The sequence below is a fragment of the Emys orbicularis genome, chromosome 22, assembly GCF_028017835.1.
Source record: "Emys orbicularis isolate rEmyOrb1 chromosome 22, rEmyOrb1.hap1, whole genome shotgun sequence".
NCBI lineage: Eukaryota > Metazoa > Chordata > Testudines > Emydidae > Emys > Emys orbicularis.
In genome coordinates this window covers 14,534,162-14,552,811 of record NC_088704.1, presented here as the reverse complement: position 1 = coordinate 14,552,811, position 18,650 = coordinate 14,534,162, and the positions used below count along the sequence as shown (strand labels likewise).

Below are 18,650 nucleotides of genomic sequence, written 5' to 3'. Positions count from 1 at the left end.
GCTCTCGACAGACGCAGGGTCTGTTTACCCATGCAGCTGGAGCTGTAACTTCCGGCTCGGGCAGACATACTGGGCTAGCGCACTTGATGTAGAAATGTAGCCGGGGTGGCAGGTAGCACGGGTCTGTCTCCTCGCGCTCCCAGCTCCAGCGTCGACGTACGCTAACAGGAGGCACGCGCAGGCAGCCCGGCTGGGGAAACGTCAGACCGACGTCTGAAATCCTTTTGTTGCAAAGGAGCCGGCGGGGAAGGGTTTTTTGGTCAGTGCCCTTTCAGGCCCTGAGCCCGGCACCTAAAAGTGGGGAAATCAGTCAAAGGCCTGGTGTCCAGTTCTGCTCACAGCTGGGCTGGCTCCTCTGGTCTCTATCGGATGAGCGCTCTGAGCCGCTAACCAGCGCTGACAGCTCCTTTCGCTCCCGCTCCGTGATGAATGGGCGTGAGCTTTTGTTCCTACCTTGTCCTGTGTGGGCCGAGATAGGCTTCTCAGGTGCCCATCAATATTATCTCGTGTGGTGGGGAGCGTGGCTATCCATCTTCTGCCTGGCCTGCCCCCGAGGGGGAGTGCGCTGCCTGGCGACAGGACGCAGTCGGATTGTCTCGGTACCCAGCGAGCCTAATGAATGGAGGCCGGAGGCAGCCCGGTTGAGGGGGAGGGGGCGGGGACGGCAGGGAGCGCTCGCATCCAACTTCTCTGGATGCAGCTGAATGAGTAGCTCCCGTCAGCGGCTGGCGCTGGGGGGCTGCAAGCACGGCCAGAAGAACGGTGCACAGCAGGGTTGCCAGATGGAGTCCCATGGCACGCGGAGACACGGTTCCTCTGGCGGCCTGGGGCAGAGGGGCTGTAAATCGCTGGGTTTAGTGGGAGGTTGATGGCTGGTGTTGGGGGCTGTACGACAGTGCCAGGAACTAGGCTCTGATGCTTTTCCCATTTGCAGAGGGTGCCCCCCCAGGACGCACAGATCGCCGGTGCTTAGGGGAATCAGATGCTATTTCAGGGTTTAGCACCTCCTTGTGCTTCCCAGTTTTCTCCCTCTCGTTCATCGCTGTCGGGGCCATTTCTTCCTGCTGGGCGTTCCTCCCTGTCTCCCCAGCCCCGGCGGGAGCTCTTGTCTCCTGGAGGCTGCCAGGCAGGGCCGCTGTGCGCTACCTGAATACCTAGCAGTAATCAGACCTGGCCCCAGAGAGAACTCCCTGCCCCTTTCCCTTGCAGCTGTGTGGGAGTCTGTACAATGGTAGGCGTTCAGCTCTGCATTCGGCTTCCTCACTCCGGCCTCTCCAGTGCAGCCGGTCATACCATCTGGTACTGTCCCTGTCACTTCCCTGTCTGCCCCATCACCCCCAGGGAGGTTGCACACGGCCCGGATTCCCTGCCGGTTCCCGCTGCCCGAGGGACCTCAGCAGGGATGTTTGTGTAACCCAAAAACCAAATGAATTGCAGGAAAATCAAAGGCCAAGAAAGCGCAGGGATCCGCGGGGAGCCCGGACGTGAGCAGCGAGGATGACGACGAAGAGGGCGAGTATGACATTGGGGAGGAAGAGGAAGCCAGTGACTCGGACGGTGAGCAGCCCGGGAGGAGGAGTGGGGAAAGGAAAGGGAAATGTGGATGGGTCTATAGGTTTCAGGCCCGTCCTGCAGCCTGGTTTTTGGGAGCTCGCTGAGAAAGGCAACGAGCCCCCTTGTGCGAGGCACCTGGCTCCAGGCAGGGGGCATGGGAAGGGCTCTCGCGCCTGCGGTTCAGGGATGAACAGGCTGCTGGTCCCTTTCATCTCCTTTCAGGGGCCCCCTGCAGGGAGGCTCAAAGGAACTTCGCACAGCCCCACTCCCCACACAGGCAGCGAGCACATAACACTTCATCTGCGCAGAGCAGTGGTGATGCTTTTCCTTTCTGCTTAACCCCCTGGCTACCGGTTCTCTCCCGTGGGGGTGGCGGAACACAGCTGGCCGAAGCCGCCGTGGCGGTGGCGTTGTAGCGGAGACGCCCGGCGCGTGTGGCGGCCGTGGAGTGATGAGGTGGTTGCGTGCACGGACCAGTGCTGCATCCGTGCCGCGATCGCTCCTAGCGTGTGTCCTGATTGCGCTTCCCAGTTAGCCGCTGGTGCCCGGAGGGGGATGCGTGCAGGCGAGAGGGCACCCTCCCTGGCTGGCCCCAGTGGGTAAGCAGCAGTTTATACCAGCTGTGCTGCTTACGAGACCCAAACTGCCCACCGTGAGCCGGGTCACCAGGGGCCAGCTAGAACCTGACACACAGCCAGTCGCTTGTCTTGCTCCGGCCCAGAGCCCCACGTCTCTCTGCTCCCATGGCGTGTGCTCAGCGGCTCTTCTGGCAGCGTCACCCACGTCACTCCTGCGGCTCAGTTGGCAGAGCAAGGCCGAGCCTGCCAGGGCCTGTCGCGCCTGCTGGCACCTTAGCCCAGTTTGTTGCCATCTGTACGCGTGGGGGCTGGAGCGCGATCTCAGTGCGGAAGAGCCAGCACCGCCATGCCCAAACCCACGTGTTACGGGCACTGGTGGGAAGCGGCTGCAGTTCTCCTGGGACTGGCAGGGTTGTTTTTTTTTTGCTAGGTAGGGGGCGTCTAAGCCAGAGCATTGCCCAGAACGTGTCTGATTCTGCATGGCAGATGGCTGAGGCTTGGCACACGCACCCCAGATTAGATGGGCATTAGATCCATGACGGGACAATGCTGCAAAGGCAAAGATGCTTGGGAACATTTTCCTGTCTGCTCTGGGAGTGCTCTTTCCCCTGCCCCACCTGGCTGGCATGCTGGGGGGGGCGAGGGGCCCCCCAGCTGACTGGCGTAGAGCACTGGAGTGTCCCAGCGGGAACTTTCCCCAGGCCTTTGGGGCCCGTCCCCTCGGGCCGCGGGAGCATTTGGCAGAGCTGGGCTGGGACGGGGGCCCTGCGCTATGGTGCTGTGCCCCAAACGAATCCTCGCGCCGCTGTCCTGTCTCCCAGAGCACAGCGCCCGGGCGGGTCCGGCTCCCGCTGCACGGTCGTGTTCTGGCCCCAGCTGGGCCGCATGCAAATGAGCAGCGAAGGGCAGTTTAGGAAAGCCTCCGGTGCCTGCTTTGCTGGGCTCTCCCGGAGCTGCCTGGTTCCTGGTGGCAATCAGACCTCAGCGCTCCTGGCTGTGACAGTCCAATCGCTTCGGCTGAGGTTTGTCCCTCTCGGAGGGTGGAGAGAGGCTGGGAGGTCACTTGTGCTTTCTCTCTCGGGTTTGGTTTTGGTTTTTAGCTTTAGCTCTTGCTGTCAGGCAGTCCAGGGCCCCCAGGGTTCCGGAGTGAGAAGAAATCGGGCGCTCGCCCGACCCCTGGGGGAGGCAGTTCCACGTCTCTGGCGCGCTGGCGTTTCCAAGGCACCAGCCAGAAGTGCTAATGAGCAGTAACGTCCAGCGTGGCACGCGGGGACTGGAGCGTCTCCTGCCAGGCCAGTGGGTTTTGCTGGCAGCGCCCCGGCAGCTGACTCCTGTTCCACCCTGGGCATAAGACCCAGCTTTCCTCCAGCTCTGCCGTATGCAGGTGTCTGTGGCCATATGGCGTCGGCGCTGATCCTGGGGCGGGGCTGTGCCAGCACAGCCCAGGAACCAGGCACCGAGACAGCCCTGGTTTGGGGGGGATCCCTGGGGATGTGCTGGGAGGAAGCTGAATGTAGCCTGCCCAGCCCGTGGAAATTAGCTCTGCTTTGCATGGAGCTCACGAATACCTTCAAAGGGACCAGGGGCTCAGACCGGGGTTAGTTTTCCAGCTGGGGTCCAGAGCCTCTGCGGCTTTAACCCTCGCAACCCCCAATCGAGATCAGCAATAGAGGGAAAAGCAGCTGGATAAAGGGGAGCTGGGAGGAGAGGGCTCAGGGTCTCTTAGGAGCTCTGCTTGGCTCCCTCTCCCCTCCCTGCTTCGAACGCTGCGTTTCACACACACACACACACACACACACACACACACACACACACACACACACACACACACACACACACACACACACACACACACACACACACACACACACACAGAGTCTGGACTGGAGCAGGCGCTGCTCCGGAAGCCCCGCAGTGCTCTCCCTCCTGCTCTCTGGGAGCAGCAGCGGCACCCGCATGTTAATTAGCGATGGGTCGCCCCCTCCCGATAGCAGCACGGGATTTACACCTCTTTGCTCTTTCTGCCCGCAGGGGGAGCTGAGGAAGGGCCCTCCACCTTGGAGGGGACCCAGAAGCAGCTGGCCTATGCCAGGCGGCTGTCCTCGGCCGACCTCGAGCTGCTGGCCCAAGGGGAGGAGGACATCGTGGAGGACCTTGATGACGATTACTTCAACGACCTAGCCGGTGACTGAAGACTCCGCAAATGCTCTGGACTCCCTCCCTCTGCGCCTAGGAGGGCAAGCTTGTGCCCTCGCTGACAATCGAAGCTGGTCGTGATGGGAACTAGGCCGAGGGGAAGCCCCGAAGGAGGAGGTAGGAGCAGCATGGGATGGGCAGCCCTAGCGGGACGGAATTTCTCACTGATGCAGCAGAGACGCTGCCTGGACCTTTTCCACCAGAGTTACATTAGTGGGAATGCAGTGAAATGTGTGGTCACATCAGGACCAGTAAAACTGCTCAGCAAAGGTAATAAAAAGCCCTCATTAAACTCCAGTGCCTTAAATAATGCAGGGTTCAGCGCCAGCCTGCTGGAGCCCAAAGAAACCAGTCCCTGGAGGGACAGGCTGGTCAGCCGCCCACGGGGCCACTCGCCCATGGGCTGGGCACTCTGCCAAGCTGGGCACAGGTTGCTTGCCATGTGTGTCTTTGCAGCTTCCCGGTCCCTGGAAAGCAGCTGAGCGCCGTGTCCACACACACGAGCTGTGGGGGTGAATAGGGACGATCACGCCGACTTGGCAGACAAAGGGCGTGCACCGGTCGGCGGGTCAGTTTGCCCGGGGGGAATGCATCCGCCAAGGGAAGGCTGCTTTGCCCCCGAGCCTCCTTGCTTGTCTGCATCCAGAAGTGCTGCTGTACAGGCACCACCGAAGACGGGCTGGCAGCAGTAGCGCTGCTTACCTGGGTGACGAGAGGGTTTTTCCTATTGTCCCTCCAGCACAAGGTCTCAGCGAGCAAACTGGGCTGGCTCTCCCATCAACGCCCTTGCTGTTAACCAAGTTCCAGTTCCAGGCTCTCCGGTGCATCCTTCCATGGGGCTGCCGCAGGCTCAGCGGGGGGCAGGACCTTACCCCGCAGAGCCGCCTTTGCCGGGGAGGAGATGTCAGCTTGAATCCCAGACCCCATGTTTAGTTTGCAGGGCTGGCAAGCGGGCAGATTCGATAGCATCTCAACACATTTTCCTAAGTGTGACGCCAGGACGTGGCATTTGGACCACGTCCCATCTCTGAGGTGTGGAGGAGTGTGATGATTTTTTTTTTAAACATTTCCAATACTACCTTAGCAGGAGAGGGCTACACGAAGGCAGGGGCATCATTGAGGTGCAGGACCCCTGCTGCTTCCATGGCGTTCATGGGAGTTTGTGGGTGCACAGGGTTGATGAAAATGAGGCCCCTGCTGCTCTGTGCACCCTCGGGAGTGCTTATCATGCAGCAGCCACCTCGTGCGAGGGGCCCAGTGACAGTACGTTCCTATTGTACATCTCTGAGGCGCTTCACGCAAACTTTTCCACAGCAAGGCTGTGACGCGCCTCGGGCTAGAAACCAGCCCCCGTGGGTCCCTGTGCTCCAGCCACTGCATGGTGCTGCCGATTGTGAGCATCGCCGTGAAGTCATGTTGAGAAATGGAAGGAACCGCTTCTAAGGTTGCTTCCCTGGGGCAGGGGTTAGATTGGGAACAGCTGATGAGATTGAGTGAGTTGTGGTGAAAAACTAGTCGGAGAAATAGACGTCATTTTTCCCTCCACCTTCATGCAAGCCAAGCACAAAGGCTGTGGGGGTGGGGGTTTCACATGCTCATTTTTCCAACTGCATAAAAGTTAAAGAGAAAAAATGTGGGAGAAGTGGGGACAGCCTCCCCTCTCCGGCTGCCATTGGATTGTACTGAGAGGATAAAAACACAGCCAAACCTACCTTGTGCTGTTTTGTCAAAATGTAAAATGACATTGGTGCATATCTTGATTTTTGGCTGGGAAATGTCAAAAGTCCCCCTGCTTTTTTTTTTTTTTAACACTATTTTTGGCAAGAAACTTTTTCTGTAATACATTCGTGACTAGCTCCTACACCCATTCACCTGCTGCCTGGCCAGAACCAGAGCCTTGTACCTTCGCTATTGGGTGTGCTCCCTCCCCTGCGCCAAAGTCTTTCTTGCAGCAGCTGTGGCAGGTGAAGCAAAACATGCCCTAGCTCCTGACCCCCCCGGGCAGAACAACGGCAGGAGCACGGCCATAGAGTGAGTGCAAGGTGAGAGGTCTGTTCTAGCAGCTGGGCACGGAGCAGATCTTCTAAGGGGGAAAGCACGGACCCTTTGTGATTTTTTTATTTAAACTGATTGCTGGAAAGCATTTATTGTGATGGGATGAATAATGACAATTGTTTTTTTACAAGATAAAGAAGCTAATGTACCACCAAGCTATTTTTTATAAGAAAAACGGTAGCCCGTGCAACGTTTAAACAAAAAGAGAGAGAGAGCGCGCAGTACCATGTGTGATTGTTGTTCACAACTGTACAAGTCACAGGAGGTCACCCCCAGGAGTTACCGTCTTCTTCACAGTAGTAAAACCTCTACCCGTGGGTTTGCCTGACCTCCCTACCTCCTATGGGCATGCACAGGTACCTGTCTCATAGGCCTTAGCAGGCCAGAATGTGCAACTACATCCACCTCTGTAACAAGGCTTTAAAAGAAAATAACCCCTCCACAACCAAAAAACAATATCAATGAGTTTGCTATACACACGCAGGGGAGGGGGGGGCTGCTAGGAGGAGCCAGGGGCCCTTCCCCCTCCCCACCACACCCCTTCTGCTATTGTTTGCTTTCTTCAAAAGAAAGTTACCCAAAAATAAAAAGTCCTGGAGGGGCTGGGGATGAGGAGACGCTGCCATAGTCTGTCGTCTCTGTGCGCGGTGAAAGCACCGCGGCACTCGGGGCAGCGCCAAAGCCGCCTCTGCCGTACCATCCGCACCGAAGTAAACATGGACCGGAACTTGCCTTTTGTCTGTCTTTGGTATTGTTTTAAAAGTTGCTAGAGATGCATAGACACCTGAACAAGGAGCTGAGTACAGTTCTGGGGGTGGGGGGGTTGGTTTGCTCACAGTTCGGGGCTCTCTGCCTTGGTGGGCAGGGTCACCCCCAGCAGTTCTCCAAAGCCGCGTTCCCGTGAAGGCAAACAGACGAGCATTCCCATCTCTGCCCGCTGCTCTCCCTCGGGTTTGGGCAAGCAGGAAAGGGGGAGCAGGGCCAGATTTCTCTCAACCTGTTTTTTCCCCCCTTGAATTGCTTTCAATAAATCTTTGGATTTTTTTCCCTTCTTTGATCTTTTCTTATTGTGGGTTAAAAAAAAAAAAGTGAATGCGCACACACAACCCTATTTCCCTCTTTCCTCGACCCTCCGGCTCGGCGAGAGGGTCCCCTTATTCCGTTGAGTTTGTCACGTGTCTTAGTACTGGAGGGAGTCGAGCGGCTGTGCAGTTACGATGGAGGTTTCGTGGTGTCGTTGATTCCAGCCATTAACGAGGGGTTTCCATTTTCCTGCTTTGGTGAGATGCGGCTAGCGGGGAGCAGGCTGCTGCTGTAGGGGGAGGATACGCTGCCTGTAGAGGATGGGCGGAGCTCAGCGGGTGCCAGGTCTCGGTCTGGAGGCCGTAAGCCAGGGGGCTGCAGCGGGAATGCCATGGGGAAGCTTGCCATGTAGAGAACCCTGCCAACTCTCTTGGCCACCTAAAACAAACCGGAGAAAAGAGCTTACCAGGCAGTGGAGGAGCTTGTGCATGGGTCATAGAAACAAAGCATGTCGGGGGGGAGGCAGCAGCGAGCCTTGCTGCTGCAGCCTGTTGCAGCCAAGCTGCCGCCGTGTGACAAGGAGGAATTGACAATACAGGCGCAGGAACTGCACCATAAAACGAAACCAGAGCAGGCCCAGGGAAAATTAGCCATGGGGAGAAGACAGTCCTCTGTGACCCATGTTAAACCAGGCTCACGTTCCCTGGAAGTAGAGGGTGGCCAAACATTGATTAATATTTTACACAAGGGACCTGGGTGGGTGTGTTTTGTTAAATTTCAGATGTCGTGTAGCAGCGGCTGTTGGCTCATCTCCTTGGCCCCAGCAGCGCCTTTCCACAGGCGCTTCCCTTTTCTCGAACCCAGGTTTGGGCTGGTGGTTGGTGTGTGGCACTGAACCACACAAAAGCTCTGCCTGAGCCCAGATAGGAAGGCAAGTGTTTGAGACTCCAGCCAGCCCCAGCCCCTCCGGGGATGGTGGTGTAACAGTCACACAGCACTGCTCTGAAACCAGACTAGTCTGTCAGACCGGTGGGAGCTCAGCCCCCCCCACTTCCTGCTCTGCGTAATTCACATCCCCAGTCCGCCACTGCAGGAACACGACAGCAGCTCCAGTGCCACATTTGAGCCCAGCATGCCTCACTTAGTGGAAAGGCCAAGGTAGCTGCAGGAGCATTAATGGCAGTGCATTGCCTAAAGTCCATCTCACTTGCTCATCTTTACAGGGCACACGCTCGGGACCCTGGCTCTAGCGGCTCCTGCAGCACCCACCTCCCTTGGGCAGTAATTCCACAGTGCCCCAGCAAGAAGAGTGGCCCCTAGGAGCCTGGCTACCGGCCGGCTGTAGAGAGAGGCATGGGGTAGGGAAAAGAGAGGAGCACTCTGAACTGTGCCTTTTATTCTCCAGCCATTTGGGGAGAGTGGGCTCTGGCCAGGCTGTGCTAAAGAGCCAGCGGTTATGAACCGAGCTGCGGTGCATGCAGCCCCTTGGCGGTAGGTGCACATACACTCAGGGCATGCCCTAGTCCTGCCCTGAAGCAAAAGCCAAATCAGGGAGCTGGGACTCCCCTCCCTTTCCTGGGAAGTCGCACCAGCTGCTTGCTACACTCCTTGAACTCCACCCAGGGGAGCAGCTTGCTGCTTAGTAATTTTTTTGCGGGGGGGGGGGGGGGGAGGAACCAGAGGCGTGCAAGGCAAGCAGGACATTGCAGACCGCAGCAGGGATGTGTGGAGAGACCTGCTATCATTTCCTCTCCCTCGCAGTCCCGTTTGCTGTGGAAAACACTAACTGCCTTCGCCAGCCCAGCTTGAAAACCGCCTGGGAGCTGCACCAAGGCAAAGGAGCGGCCTGGCATGTGCTGTATGATGTGGCTTGGGGAGGTGCTGAGGCCCTGGATGCCTAGATTTGCATTGGGGGGAGGGAGATTGACTTTGGGGCAGCTGTTGTCAAATGCGTAAGAGACTGCACTACCCCCCCCCCCCCCCCCACAGGCACAGAAACTTCCCCTGCAGCAGTTCCCATCGCCCAACCAGGGCCCAAGTGCTCACCATGTTTCAGCACCTACACAGATGTTCTGCATTTAAGCTTAACTAGAAACACAGGCTTGTGTTTAACCCAAACAACTGGGGTTTCTGTTAGCAAAATGGGGGCTTTGCCCCCCCTCCCCGTATAGAGGCAGGGCTTAAAACCAGATCTCATCCCTCCCCCCCAAAAAAAATCTAAACCAAGGACGTCTGTGAGCAAGTTGGAACTCTCTGGTTTTAAGAAACCTAAGAGTTTTATTTCCCAGCGAATTGATCCACAGGGAACAATTGCCCACAGAACCTTTTTATTAGACCCCTCATAAACAGTAAGGGCTGCAGGGAAAGTAATAAAGTTACTCTTATTGTTTTAACATAATACAACAAATGTCTAGCTTGTGGGTAAGAGAAACTAAATCCGTGTGTGTGTGTATCCCTATATCATGATTATTTACATAAATTAACACACATATGTATGTAAAATTGCTGTATACACATGTATATCATGTGCATGTAAGACAGTAATGCATGGCTGTACATACATTATACATTTTATAGAATTTATATGAATGGTTTATATATATATATATATATATAAATATATATATATATATATAAATCATTACGGTACTGGAATTTATATTAAACATCCATTCCCGTAACGTTTTATATGGCTATACAACAATACATCTACGTGTGTGCATGTGGATGGGTCCGTGTGCACTTTGTTTTACAGATCCCGGTTAGAAATGTTTCTTTCCCTTTTAATGTTACCCTCGATTTAGAACTGCAGGTGCCTTCATAAACTACATTTTACTTCCCTTCAAAAAACAAAACAAAAAAAACCTAGTGTTTTTATACTAGACCCTATAGCATTTGTGTTTATTAGATGAATTTTGTTGGACAGTTCAGACACACTGACCCAAACAGGAACAAATGGCTCTAAATCCCAGGAAAGTGCTGGCTAATTATCATCAATCTGGCCTCTCCCTCTGAGTCTGTCATTGGCATTCGGAGCAGGGGGGGTTAGGACCTGTCAGCCAAACCATGGCCGAGGGGGAGGGGGAGTGAGTGATCACTGCCTCCATTGGGGGCACAGTCGCTTTGCCCCACCTTCTTTAATACAACCAGAGGCCTGATTCAGCCCTCCCTGCCTCCAAGAGTGTGTGTGTCTACATTGCATCTGGGAGTGAGCCGTGTGTTCACATGCTAAATACAGCGGGCCTGACAAACGAGTGCTGGTGACACTTCTATAGTGCCTTCCCTCAAGGCACTCACACGCTAGGGAATTAAGCCTGCTCGCACAGAGGGGGCGGGTTATAAGGAAGGGGGTTAACCTCTCTGCCTGAATCACTGACGATCACAGCGTACAGAGCTTTGAACCCAGCTCCTGGTGCTGCAGATCAACCATTAGACCGAGCTCCCTTCGTTTTGGCCTTCACCCCATATTGTAAGTGGGGTACGGGGGGTGCAGCTTTGACTTGCTCCCATTTAGACCACACCAGCCGTCACTGCTGACGTGTTCTTACCTGTGACCTGATCTTCAGAGCTGGCCCCAGTTTGAGCCCCATGTTGTTCAGTAAGTGCTCTTCGGTCAGGAGAGGCAGCGTCTCGCCATCGATAGCCTGTTCCCTGAATACCTGCAGACAACCAAAGCACACCTCCATGCTTACAAATGCCAGCGCAGGGCACATCACATGCCTTGAGCTAGCAGCACGGGAGGCCGCAGCAGGGAAGCTGAGGAACCCATTTATTATCATTTGTTGTGCGGTAGCTCCTCAGAGCACTAGTCTTGAGCCAGGACCCCGGTGTGCTAGGTGCTGTACAAACCCAGAACAAAGAGAAGGTTCCTGCCCCAAAGAGACTACAGGGGAACTTCACCACCCAACCTCGGCTTCCCACGTACATGCATTTCCCAGCATGAAGGTGCCGAGTTTTTCACTGGCAGCCACGAGGAGCAGTTATTGCCAGCTGTTGCTGCCCTGGTATGAAGCATGTTCGGAGGGTCTCTGGCCATGTCCATAGTGGTGGCATATACCAGAATGTGGTTGCTTTTCCGGATCCCACACATTGTCCTCACGATTCTTTGCAAAAGTTTCTCCTGGTCCTGTAGGACCCCTGCACATAAACGACTGAGTCCCCTCCCACCACTCCATCACCCCACAAAAGGGCTTCGAATAATCTAAAAAGGCTCAGGTCATCCTCTGAAATATCCTTATACATTTGATTTCCTGATCAAAGATGTTCTTCTCAGAAACCTCCACTGCCGGGAAATAACCTGTTCAGGATTGATTTAAGCAAAACCCAGGCCCTAAACACTGCTCACGTGCCAGACAGACAGATGGCTAGGCAGTGTGTTCCCCATACAAACCATGCCTCAACTACGACACTCACACTTTGTCCTGCCTTTTTATCTGTGCTAACATCCACTTTACATTAATTAGATACAATCAGGGCCAGCTCCAGGCACCAGCCCAGCAAGCAGGTGCTTGGGGCGGCGAATGGAGAGGGGCGGTACATCCGGCTCTTGGGCAGCAATTCGGCGGCGGGTCCCTCACTCCCTCTCAGAGCGAAGGACTTGCCGCCGAAGTACCGGAGATGGCGATCGCGGCTTTTTTTTCTTTTTCTTTTTGCTGCTTGGGGCGGCAAAAACCCTGGAGCCGGCCCTGGATACAATCTATGCTACCTCTCAGTGCTACACCGAGCAGGGCAGGGTTTTGTGCCAAGCGAATGAGCACTACCTCCCAGCTGAGACTGGCAGCAGTAACGATGCAAAACGACCTGCCCCTTTGAATGGCCAGCTAGCTAGTGACTCCCACGTAGTGCAGTGGGTTTCTCAGACACTCACCACTCCCATTAAAATACCCGAAGCGCCATTATAACGCATACAGTCAGAACACAAGAACGGCCCAGTCTCCTGTCTTCCGACAGTGGGCAATGCCTGGTGCCCCAGAGGGAACGAACAGAACAGGTCATCATCAAGGGATCCATCCCGTCACCCACTCCCAGCGCCTGGCAAACAGAGGCTAGGGACAGCATCCCTGCCCAGCCTGGCTAACAGCCATCGATGGACCTATCCTCCAGGAACTTCTCTAGTTACAGTGACTAGGAGCTGATGCCTGTGATATTGCCCAGGTGTAATTCAGAAAATTGTGTGTATAAAAAAGCCCCAAATGGCTGAGAACTTAAAAGCTGGCTAGTAACAGGCTGTGAATCCCAGTGATGATTGAAGGGGGTGACATTAAACAAAACGAGCTCTCGGCCATGGTTGTAGCGGTTTCCTTTGCTCCACACTGACTCAACAGACATTCTAGGCTTCAGAGGGAGAATCCTGGAATTTTATCATATAGATGTATATATAATCTATAGCACACACACACACCCCTCTATTATACATGCACACAAATCCACCTCTCCCCCTCTGTTATACACGTACACAAATCCCTAAACACCCTTCCCAAGGAAAAGAAAAAAAATGGAATGGGAAAAAAAACATTTCTGAAGAGTCTGCTCTGCCCCCACCACAGTGACGGATGGACTCAAGCAGCAGCTTGTCATCTAACAGGCCTTGTGGTAAAAGCCCAGGTCAGGGAGTCAGGATGTCTGGGTTCTATCCCAGCCCTGCCCCAGACGAGACACCCCCCTCCCCAGTGCTTCCGTTTGCCATCTCTAAAGTGGGGATCTAATTGTACCAATCTCCCTGCCAGCATCTTTGTTCCATTAATGCTGGCTCAGTGCTTGCAGCTCCACTACTCAGTCATTTTTCTCATTTGCTACCGAGCCATTTCCCCTCAGTGGCGGAACCTGGGTTCGATCGGGCACATGTCGATTTTCTCCTCCTGACTGAACCACACCTTCGCTCCACACGGGTTTTTCCACATGCCAGGGTGAGCGCTGGCCTCGCGCCTGGCTGAACTGTCTTGGGGCCGCGGCACTAGCTAATAGCTGAATCCGCTCCCGCTCCTCGCGGAGCTGCTTTGCATAGCATTGTTATTACAGCACAGCCAGGGGAGGGGGGGCTTTCTGTTTGCTCTAATGGCTTCTTTCCCAGCTGTGTATTGCATCGCAGAGCCATCCCCTTGGAGAGCAGCGGTGGCTGCTGACACTGAGCCGTTGCAAGCTCCTTTACTGCTGGACTCCACCAGCAAAGCTGCTCTTGATGACTGCAGCATGTGTTTCTGCTCTTTGACCTAGCGAAACTTAATAGACCGATTTCTTTCCTTCCTGCAGAGCCAACATGGACAGGAGCCAAAAGGCTCCCTCGCTCAGCTCTCTACCCCACAGAGACCTAACCTGAGCAAACTGGGAGGCCTCACCTCACCGGGGGGGGCGACACAAAGATGGCCGTTGACGGAGATCGGGAGTGGGAAGGACGACTTTGTTTTCAATTACGTTACTTTTTCGTGTCTTTGAAACGTGTTCCCGAACACACAGCGTAACCGCCAAGCTCTCGCTGGGCTTCCTGGCGGGAGCGCGCTGCGGGCCGGTGCCAGACCTCCCCAGCAGCTGTGGTTTGGGAGGAGAGAACACAGACAGCTCTGCAGCACCCCTGCACGCTGCATTTTTCACACAGTAAAAACCTATTAAGCACACAACCATGATGCATGATAAAAGCATCGTCCGTTTAACTGCGTGTGTGCCAGCGCCCCCTGCCAGCCGGGTTGCTGTGAGGGGATGCCGGGGTTGGTTACACCGGGCCCCATGGTTGGACAGTGCTCGGGTTTGCTAAGCCAGCACATCTGTCAGCTCTGGATTGTCTGTCCCTAGGCGCACAGGGAGCACTGGGGGGTGTCAATGGCCAAGTCTTTGGCAAGGTGCGTGTGGTCAGGATTTCTCCACTTTTCCTACCTGCCTCAACACGTGCAGCGGTGGGGTCGCCCTCTGCTCTGTTACGGGGGTGTAAATCCAGAGGAATTCCACTGCCACCTGTGAGTTACCCCCGATCTGGGCTGGTTTAACACTCCCCCCCCCCCCCCCCAAAACCTATCCCCTTCCCTGCCTCACTAATACTCGCACTCTCCTGATCCCGCCCTCCGACTTCTCCACACCTCCCCCCCAAACACACATGCATCCCTTGCCTATTCTACACCCACGCCCCCGGCCCTGTCTCTCTCACACACCCTCCAGCCACTCAAATCTACCCTCTTCATTTCTCCATCCCCTCCCGCCAAAAACTTCCCCTGCTCTCTCAAGCCCCCCTCTCGGTTCTAGCCCCTCCCTTCTCTCACACACTCGCGGGCCCCCCCATCTCTGTCAGGCGCGGTCTCGCGGGCACAGCTGCACGCTCTGAGGAAGCAGCACCAGTCTTACAGGTGGTTTTAATGAAGCTTGTCAGGATGAGATTAACACCACGGTTAGGGGGCAAAGAAGGACAGACTCTGCATTGAAAGCACATCAGCCAGCCACCCCGGAGAGCGGGAAGGGAGGCGTTGCTTCCCGGACACCATAATGAACGGCAAAGCCCGGCTCCCAGCTTCCCCCTCCCCTTGGGGACCATCTTTAAGGAGATCTTTTATCTGTGAAAACGTGCGCCGTAGAATGAAAGGAGCTGCCTGTTCAGGGCCTGAAACCCTCGCCAGGCGCCTGAGTCGCTCTCCCAAGGCCTGCTCCCCGGAGCGACGCTAAGCCGGGCCTTGGCTTTCTCACACTGGCTGGGGATTGGTCACTTGCTGGGCCCTTGTCACACTCTGAGCAGCCGCTCGGCTGAGTGGTTGTTGGCCTGAATGGTTCAGGGAGAGGCAGTGATGCCTGATGCTCCGGGAGCTGGGGGGGAAGGGAGGGAGCTTTTGAAAATCAGTTTTCAGCCAGCTCAGAAGCAAGTGGACAAAGCGGATCGTTTCCAAGCAGTGGCTTCCCCATTGGCTCCAGTCAACTGGATTCCCCAGACTTGCCCTCTCTCACTCTGTGTGTGACAAGGGAGCTCTCTTTCCCTTGTTTTCCTCTCTCCTGCTTCCCCTTAGGAGCTGCATTTTAGTGCCTGGATCTCCCTGGTGTTCCCGGTCTAGGTGCGTCTGTCCCAGGAGGAGCTGGATTCTCCCGAGCTAAACCTCTCTTAGTTCTCATGGCCTCCTCCCATCTCTGTCACTCTCCCTCTCCTGCCCTCTTTAAAGGGCTGTCTCAGACAGCTCAGGAATCTGTGCGTTTGCCGTTAGAGCAGGCTCTCAATGGGGTATTTATAATGGATTTCAGCAGCCGTGGGAGCCAAAAAGCAGGGTTGTTTTTCGTGTCCCACCTAGCAGCCTCACACTGAGCGGCTTTATGAACCCTGCAGCACTGATGGATGCATTGCTCCGGCTGCAAAGGGCTTTAAAAACAAAAACAACTCTGTGTGGCAATTAATTTAGTGTGGGGGGGTCTCTCACAGCTTCCTCCCCTTCTCCCAGAGCTCTGCCCCTGGAGCGCTCCCCACCACCCGCGGCCGGTGAGTGATCACTGGAGCGGAGATCGTTCAATGTTGCCAAGCGTTAAGATGAGGCCGTCTCTGACCTGCACTCTCTGGAAGCGAGCGTCTGGCCCAGCTGTGCCACTGAGCGCCCTGGTGCAAGGTACCAGTGGCTTTTTACCTGGGCACCTGGCTGACAGTGCTCAAGGGGGGCGGGGCTATTGATGGGCACCAGAGAGAACCCATCAGGCCAACCAGGTGCTGCCTTTTGGTGAAGATGCCGCAGGCTTCCAGCTCCTGGCGCTCCCTGAGAAAAGGCACTTCTGAACGGCACTCAAACCCGGTACACAGTCCCTCATGATAACACGCCCAAAGCTTGGCTCCCCAGGACAGCCCGGCACAAAGCCAGCATTGTGTTTGGGTTGGTTGTCGGACACCACAGACTTCCACACACATCTCTCCCAACACAGGGAGTTGCTAGCTGTAATCCACCCAGCAGCAGCAGCAACCCTCTACCGCCCCCCTCCCCCCTGCCTCACTGCTAGCCACATGCCCCCAGGGCATGGAGGGGTGTGTATCTACTGGCAGCCGGGCGGTTAAGCCCCAATCCGGTAGGAAAACAGGAAAGCCAGACAGTTGACAGGCCCTGCAGGGCTCTCTTAAATATTCCGCCACATTTGCGCTGATTGATTGCAGGGGTTGGGAATGGGGGAAGAGTTGGAGCGAGTTCTCTCCCACCCCCTTCCCCTCCCAACCCCGCCAAACATTTCCCAAGCTGCTGTGAATTTACCTGAGTGTACTCGGCACAGCCAGACAAACTGCCCACAAAGTTACAGACGTCCTCCACTGTCCATTTGCTGATGTCTTCCAGCGCAGGGCTCTCCTCCCCATCCAAGAACAGACCTCCCATGGCGCCTGGATTGTTTGGGGCGGGGGGAGGGGGAGGAGAAGGAAACATAAATCATTAAAATCCCACACGGACAGCAACAGGCCTGCGATCGGAAGAGTTCTCTCTAGCCGCACATCCATTTTTAATGGCCTGTCAATTAAAACGCTGGGCAGGGTCAGTTCATAGGCTTCTGTCTCCTGGAGGTCCCTCGCTCGGAAAAGGTGTTGGGGGGGCAGGAGGGAGGGGAAAAATCCCCTCTAATGTGTTTCATGTGTGTAATCTTCTTCAGCTGCAGTAAAGAGAGGGGGGAGAGAAGCCCCCGAAGGCATGTTTCTCCACACGCACCGCAAAATGGAAAAACTCCGGCTGCACTGGGAGTTTCTCTCCCCCCAGCCCTTCTCCCCACGACGTGCTCCAAATGATAACAAGCCCCCACACCGCGCCCCGGCGGCCTGCTGCTTGGCTGGAGCTGGTGTCGAGAAGAGAATTTTCACTCCTTACGAACAAACCTGTTTTAAATCCCCCAGAGCCCAAAACGTCCGGCTGCCTAACATGCCCGTCGCCGTGGTTTAAATGCATATCGCCCCGTTTCTCTGCTGGGGCAGGGTCTAGCTGGGTGGGGAGGTGACCCCAAAGAACCTCACTGGAGCTCTGAGGAGAGCAGGGTGGGGTTCACACAGACAGGTCAATCCTCTGAAATGCAAGAGCGGTTCAAGTCCCAGCCCTGTCAGCAGGGCCGGAAGGCGACAGAGAGCGCTCCAATCCCAGAAGGGGAAAGCGGAGCTTTCCCTGCTTCCCAGCGCCTGACAGCATGGGACAAACATGGAAGGAGAGAGCTGGATTAGAGCCTAGAGAGGAACAGGGCAGAGGTCTGGAGAACGAGGAACGATGGAGAGAAAACCAGCCAGGCAACTCCAGCTTCTCCTGGATCACAACAGAGGAGCAAGGGGACCGCCCACGTATTTACCACTGATAACAGAAAATACTCGAAAACGCCTTATTCACCTGTGGAACTCACCGCCTATGTGACCACTGAGGCCAAGAGCTCAGGAGGATGCTTAAAAGGACTGGATAGTTACAGGAATCAGAACATCCACGGTCACACTGGAGAGGGCAAAACTCTCATATCAACTCTCATGCTTCAGGGTATGAGCCAACCAATAACTGGAAGTGACATGTTATAATTATCTATTGTGGAGGTTTCAGAGCGTCCTCTGGACCATCTGGTGCTGGGCATCGTCCTCAGCCACATTTGTCCACTTGAAAAAGGGGCAGGAATTGTCTGTCTCCCTCCTAACTCCTTTGAAGAGGTGTGGAGTGGGGGGATGAGACGGTTCATCCTCCACACCCCGTGAGTGGGGTTGAGTAACCCCTGTCCCATCCTCCAGCCACCTGGAGGACTGGAATCCCCAGCGCTTTGCTCCTTGTAAGCCATTTAATTATTGTTATTTGTAAGATTGTAGCACCTAGAGGCCCCAGTCATGAGCCAGGACTCCATTGTACTAGGGGCTGTACAAATACAGAGCAAAAAGACAGTCCCTTCCCCAGAGAGCTTACAGCCCAGAGCCTCAGCTTCTCCCTGACCCTTGAGTGGAGATCAGAACCTAAACCTCGGCTCCTATCCTCAGCCCGTCCCCCACTGCAATCTCTCTTTCACAGCAAGGGCAAGAATTGCACGCCCTGCCCTCCGGAGCGGGGTCCTCTGCCTGCTACACTCTGCAGAGGGTCCCGTGGCACCATGACATGCTGCCCTGAGGCCTTCAAAAGCTCAGTGGGCCCCTCCAGCGATGTGAAAAAGCCAGAGATAGAACCTTGCCTCTCCGCCACATGCTCCGGACTGAGCCCCCTGATCCACTTTACCCCTTGTCCTCCCAGTCAGCAAGAGCCTGGGCTTCACAGAACTTTCATGTCCCCTTATAAAGGCTTCCGTGGAAACGACCAGCTTTCCCATGCT

General features: G+C 55.4%; 2 protein-coding genes across 2 annotated transcripts in view; one reads left to right on the top strand and one right to left on the bottom strand.

Annotated features, from left to right (window-relative positions):
* NOC2L (NOC2 like nucleolar associated transcriptional repressor) overlaps positions 1-4,608 on the top strand; it is a 78,655-nt gene extending 74,047 nt beyond the window's left edge. The window contains exons 18-19 of the mRNA XM_065421279.1: positions 1,438-1,557; positions 4,164-4,608. Coding sequence (XP_065277351.1) covers positions 1,438-1,557; positions 4,164-4,324 — 281 coding nt within the window. The 3' untranslated portion in view covers positions 4,325-4,608. The remainder of the gene's footprint in view (positions 1-1,437; positions 1,558-4,163) is intronic.
* Positions 4,609-7,595: 2,987 nt separating this feature from the next.
* SAMD11 (sterile alpha motif domain containing 11) overlaps positions 7,596-18,650 on the bottom strand; it is a 180,795-nt gene continuing 169,740 nt past the window's right edge. Inside the window, exons 13-15 of the mRNA XM_065421263.1 lie at positions 16,598-16,722; positions 10,955-11,065; positions 7,596-7,844 (exon numbers count right to left, since the gene is read on the bottom strand). Of these exons, the coding sequence (XP_065277335.1) occupies positions 7,596-7,844; positions 10,955-11,065; positions 16,598-16,722 (485 nt within the window). The remainder of the gene's footprint in view (positions 7,845-10,954; positions 11,066-16,597; positions 16,723-18,650) is intronic.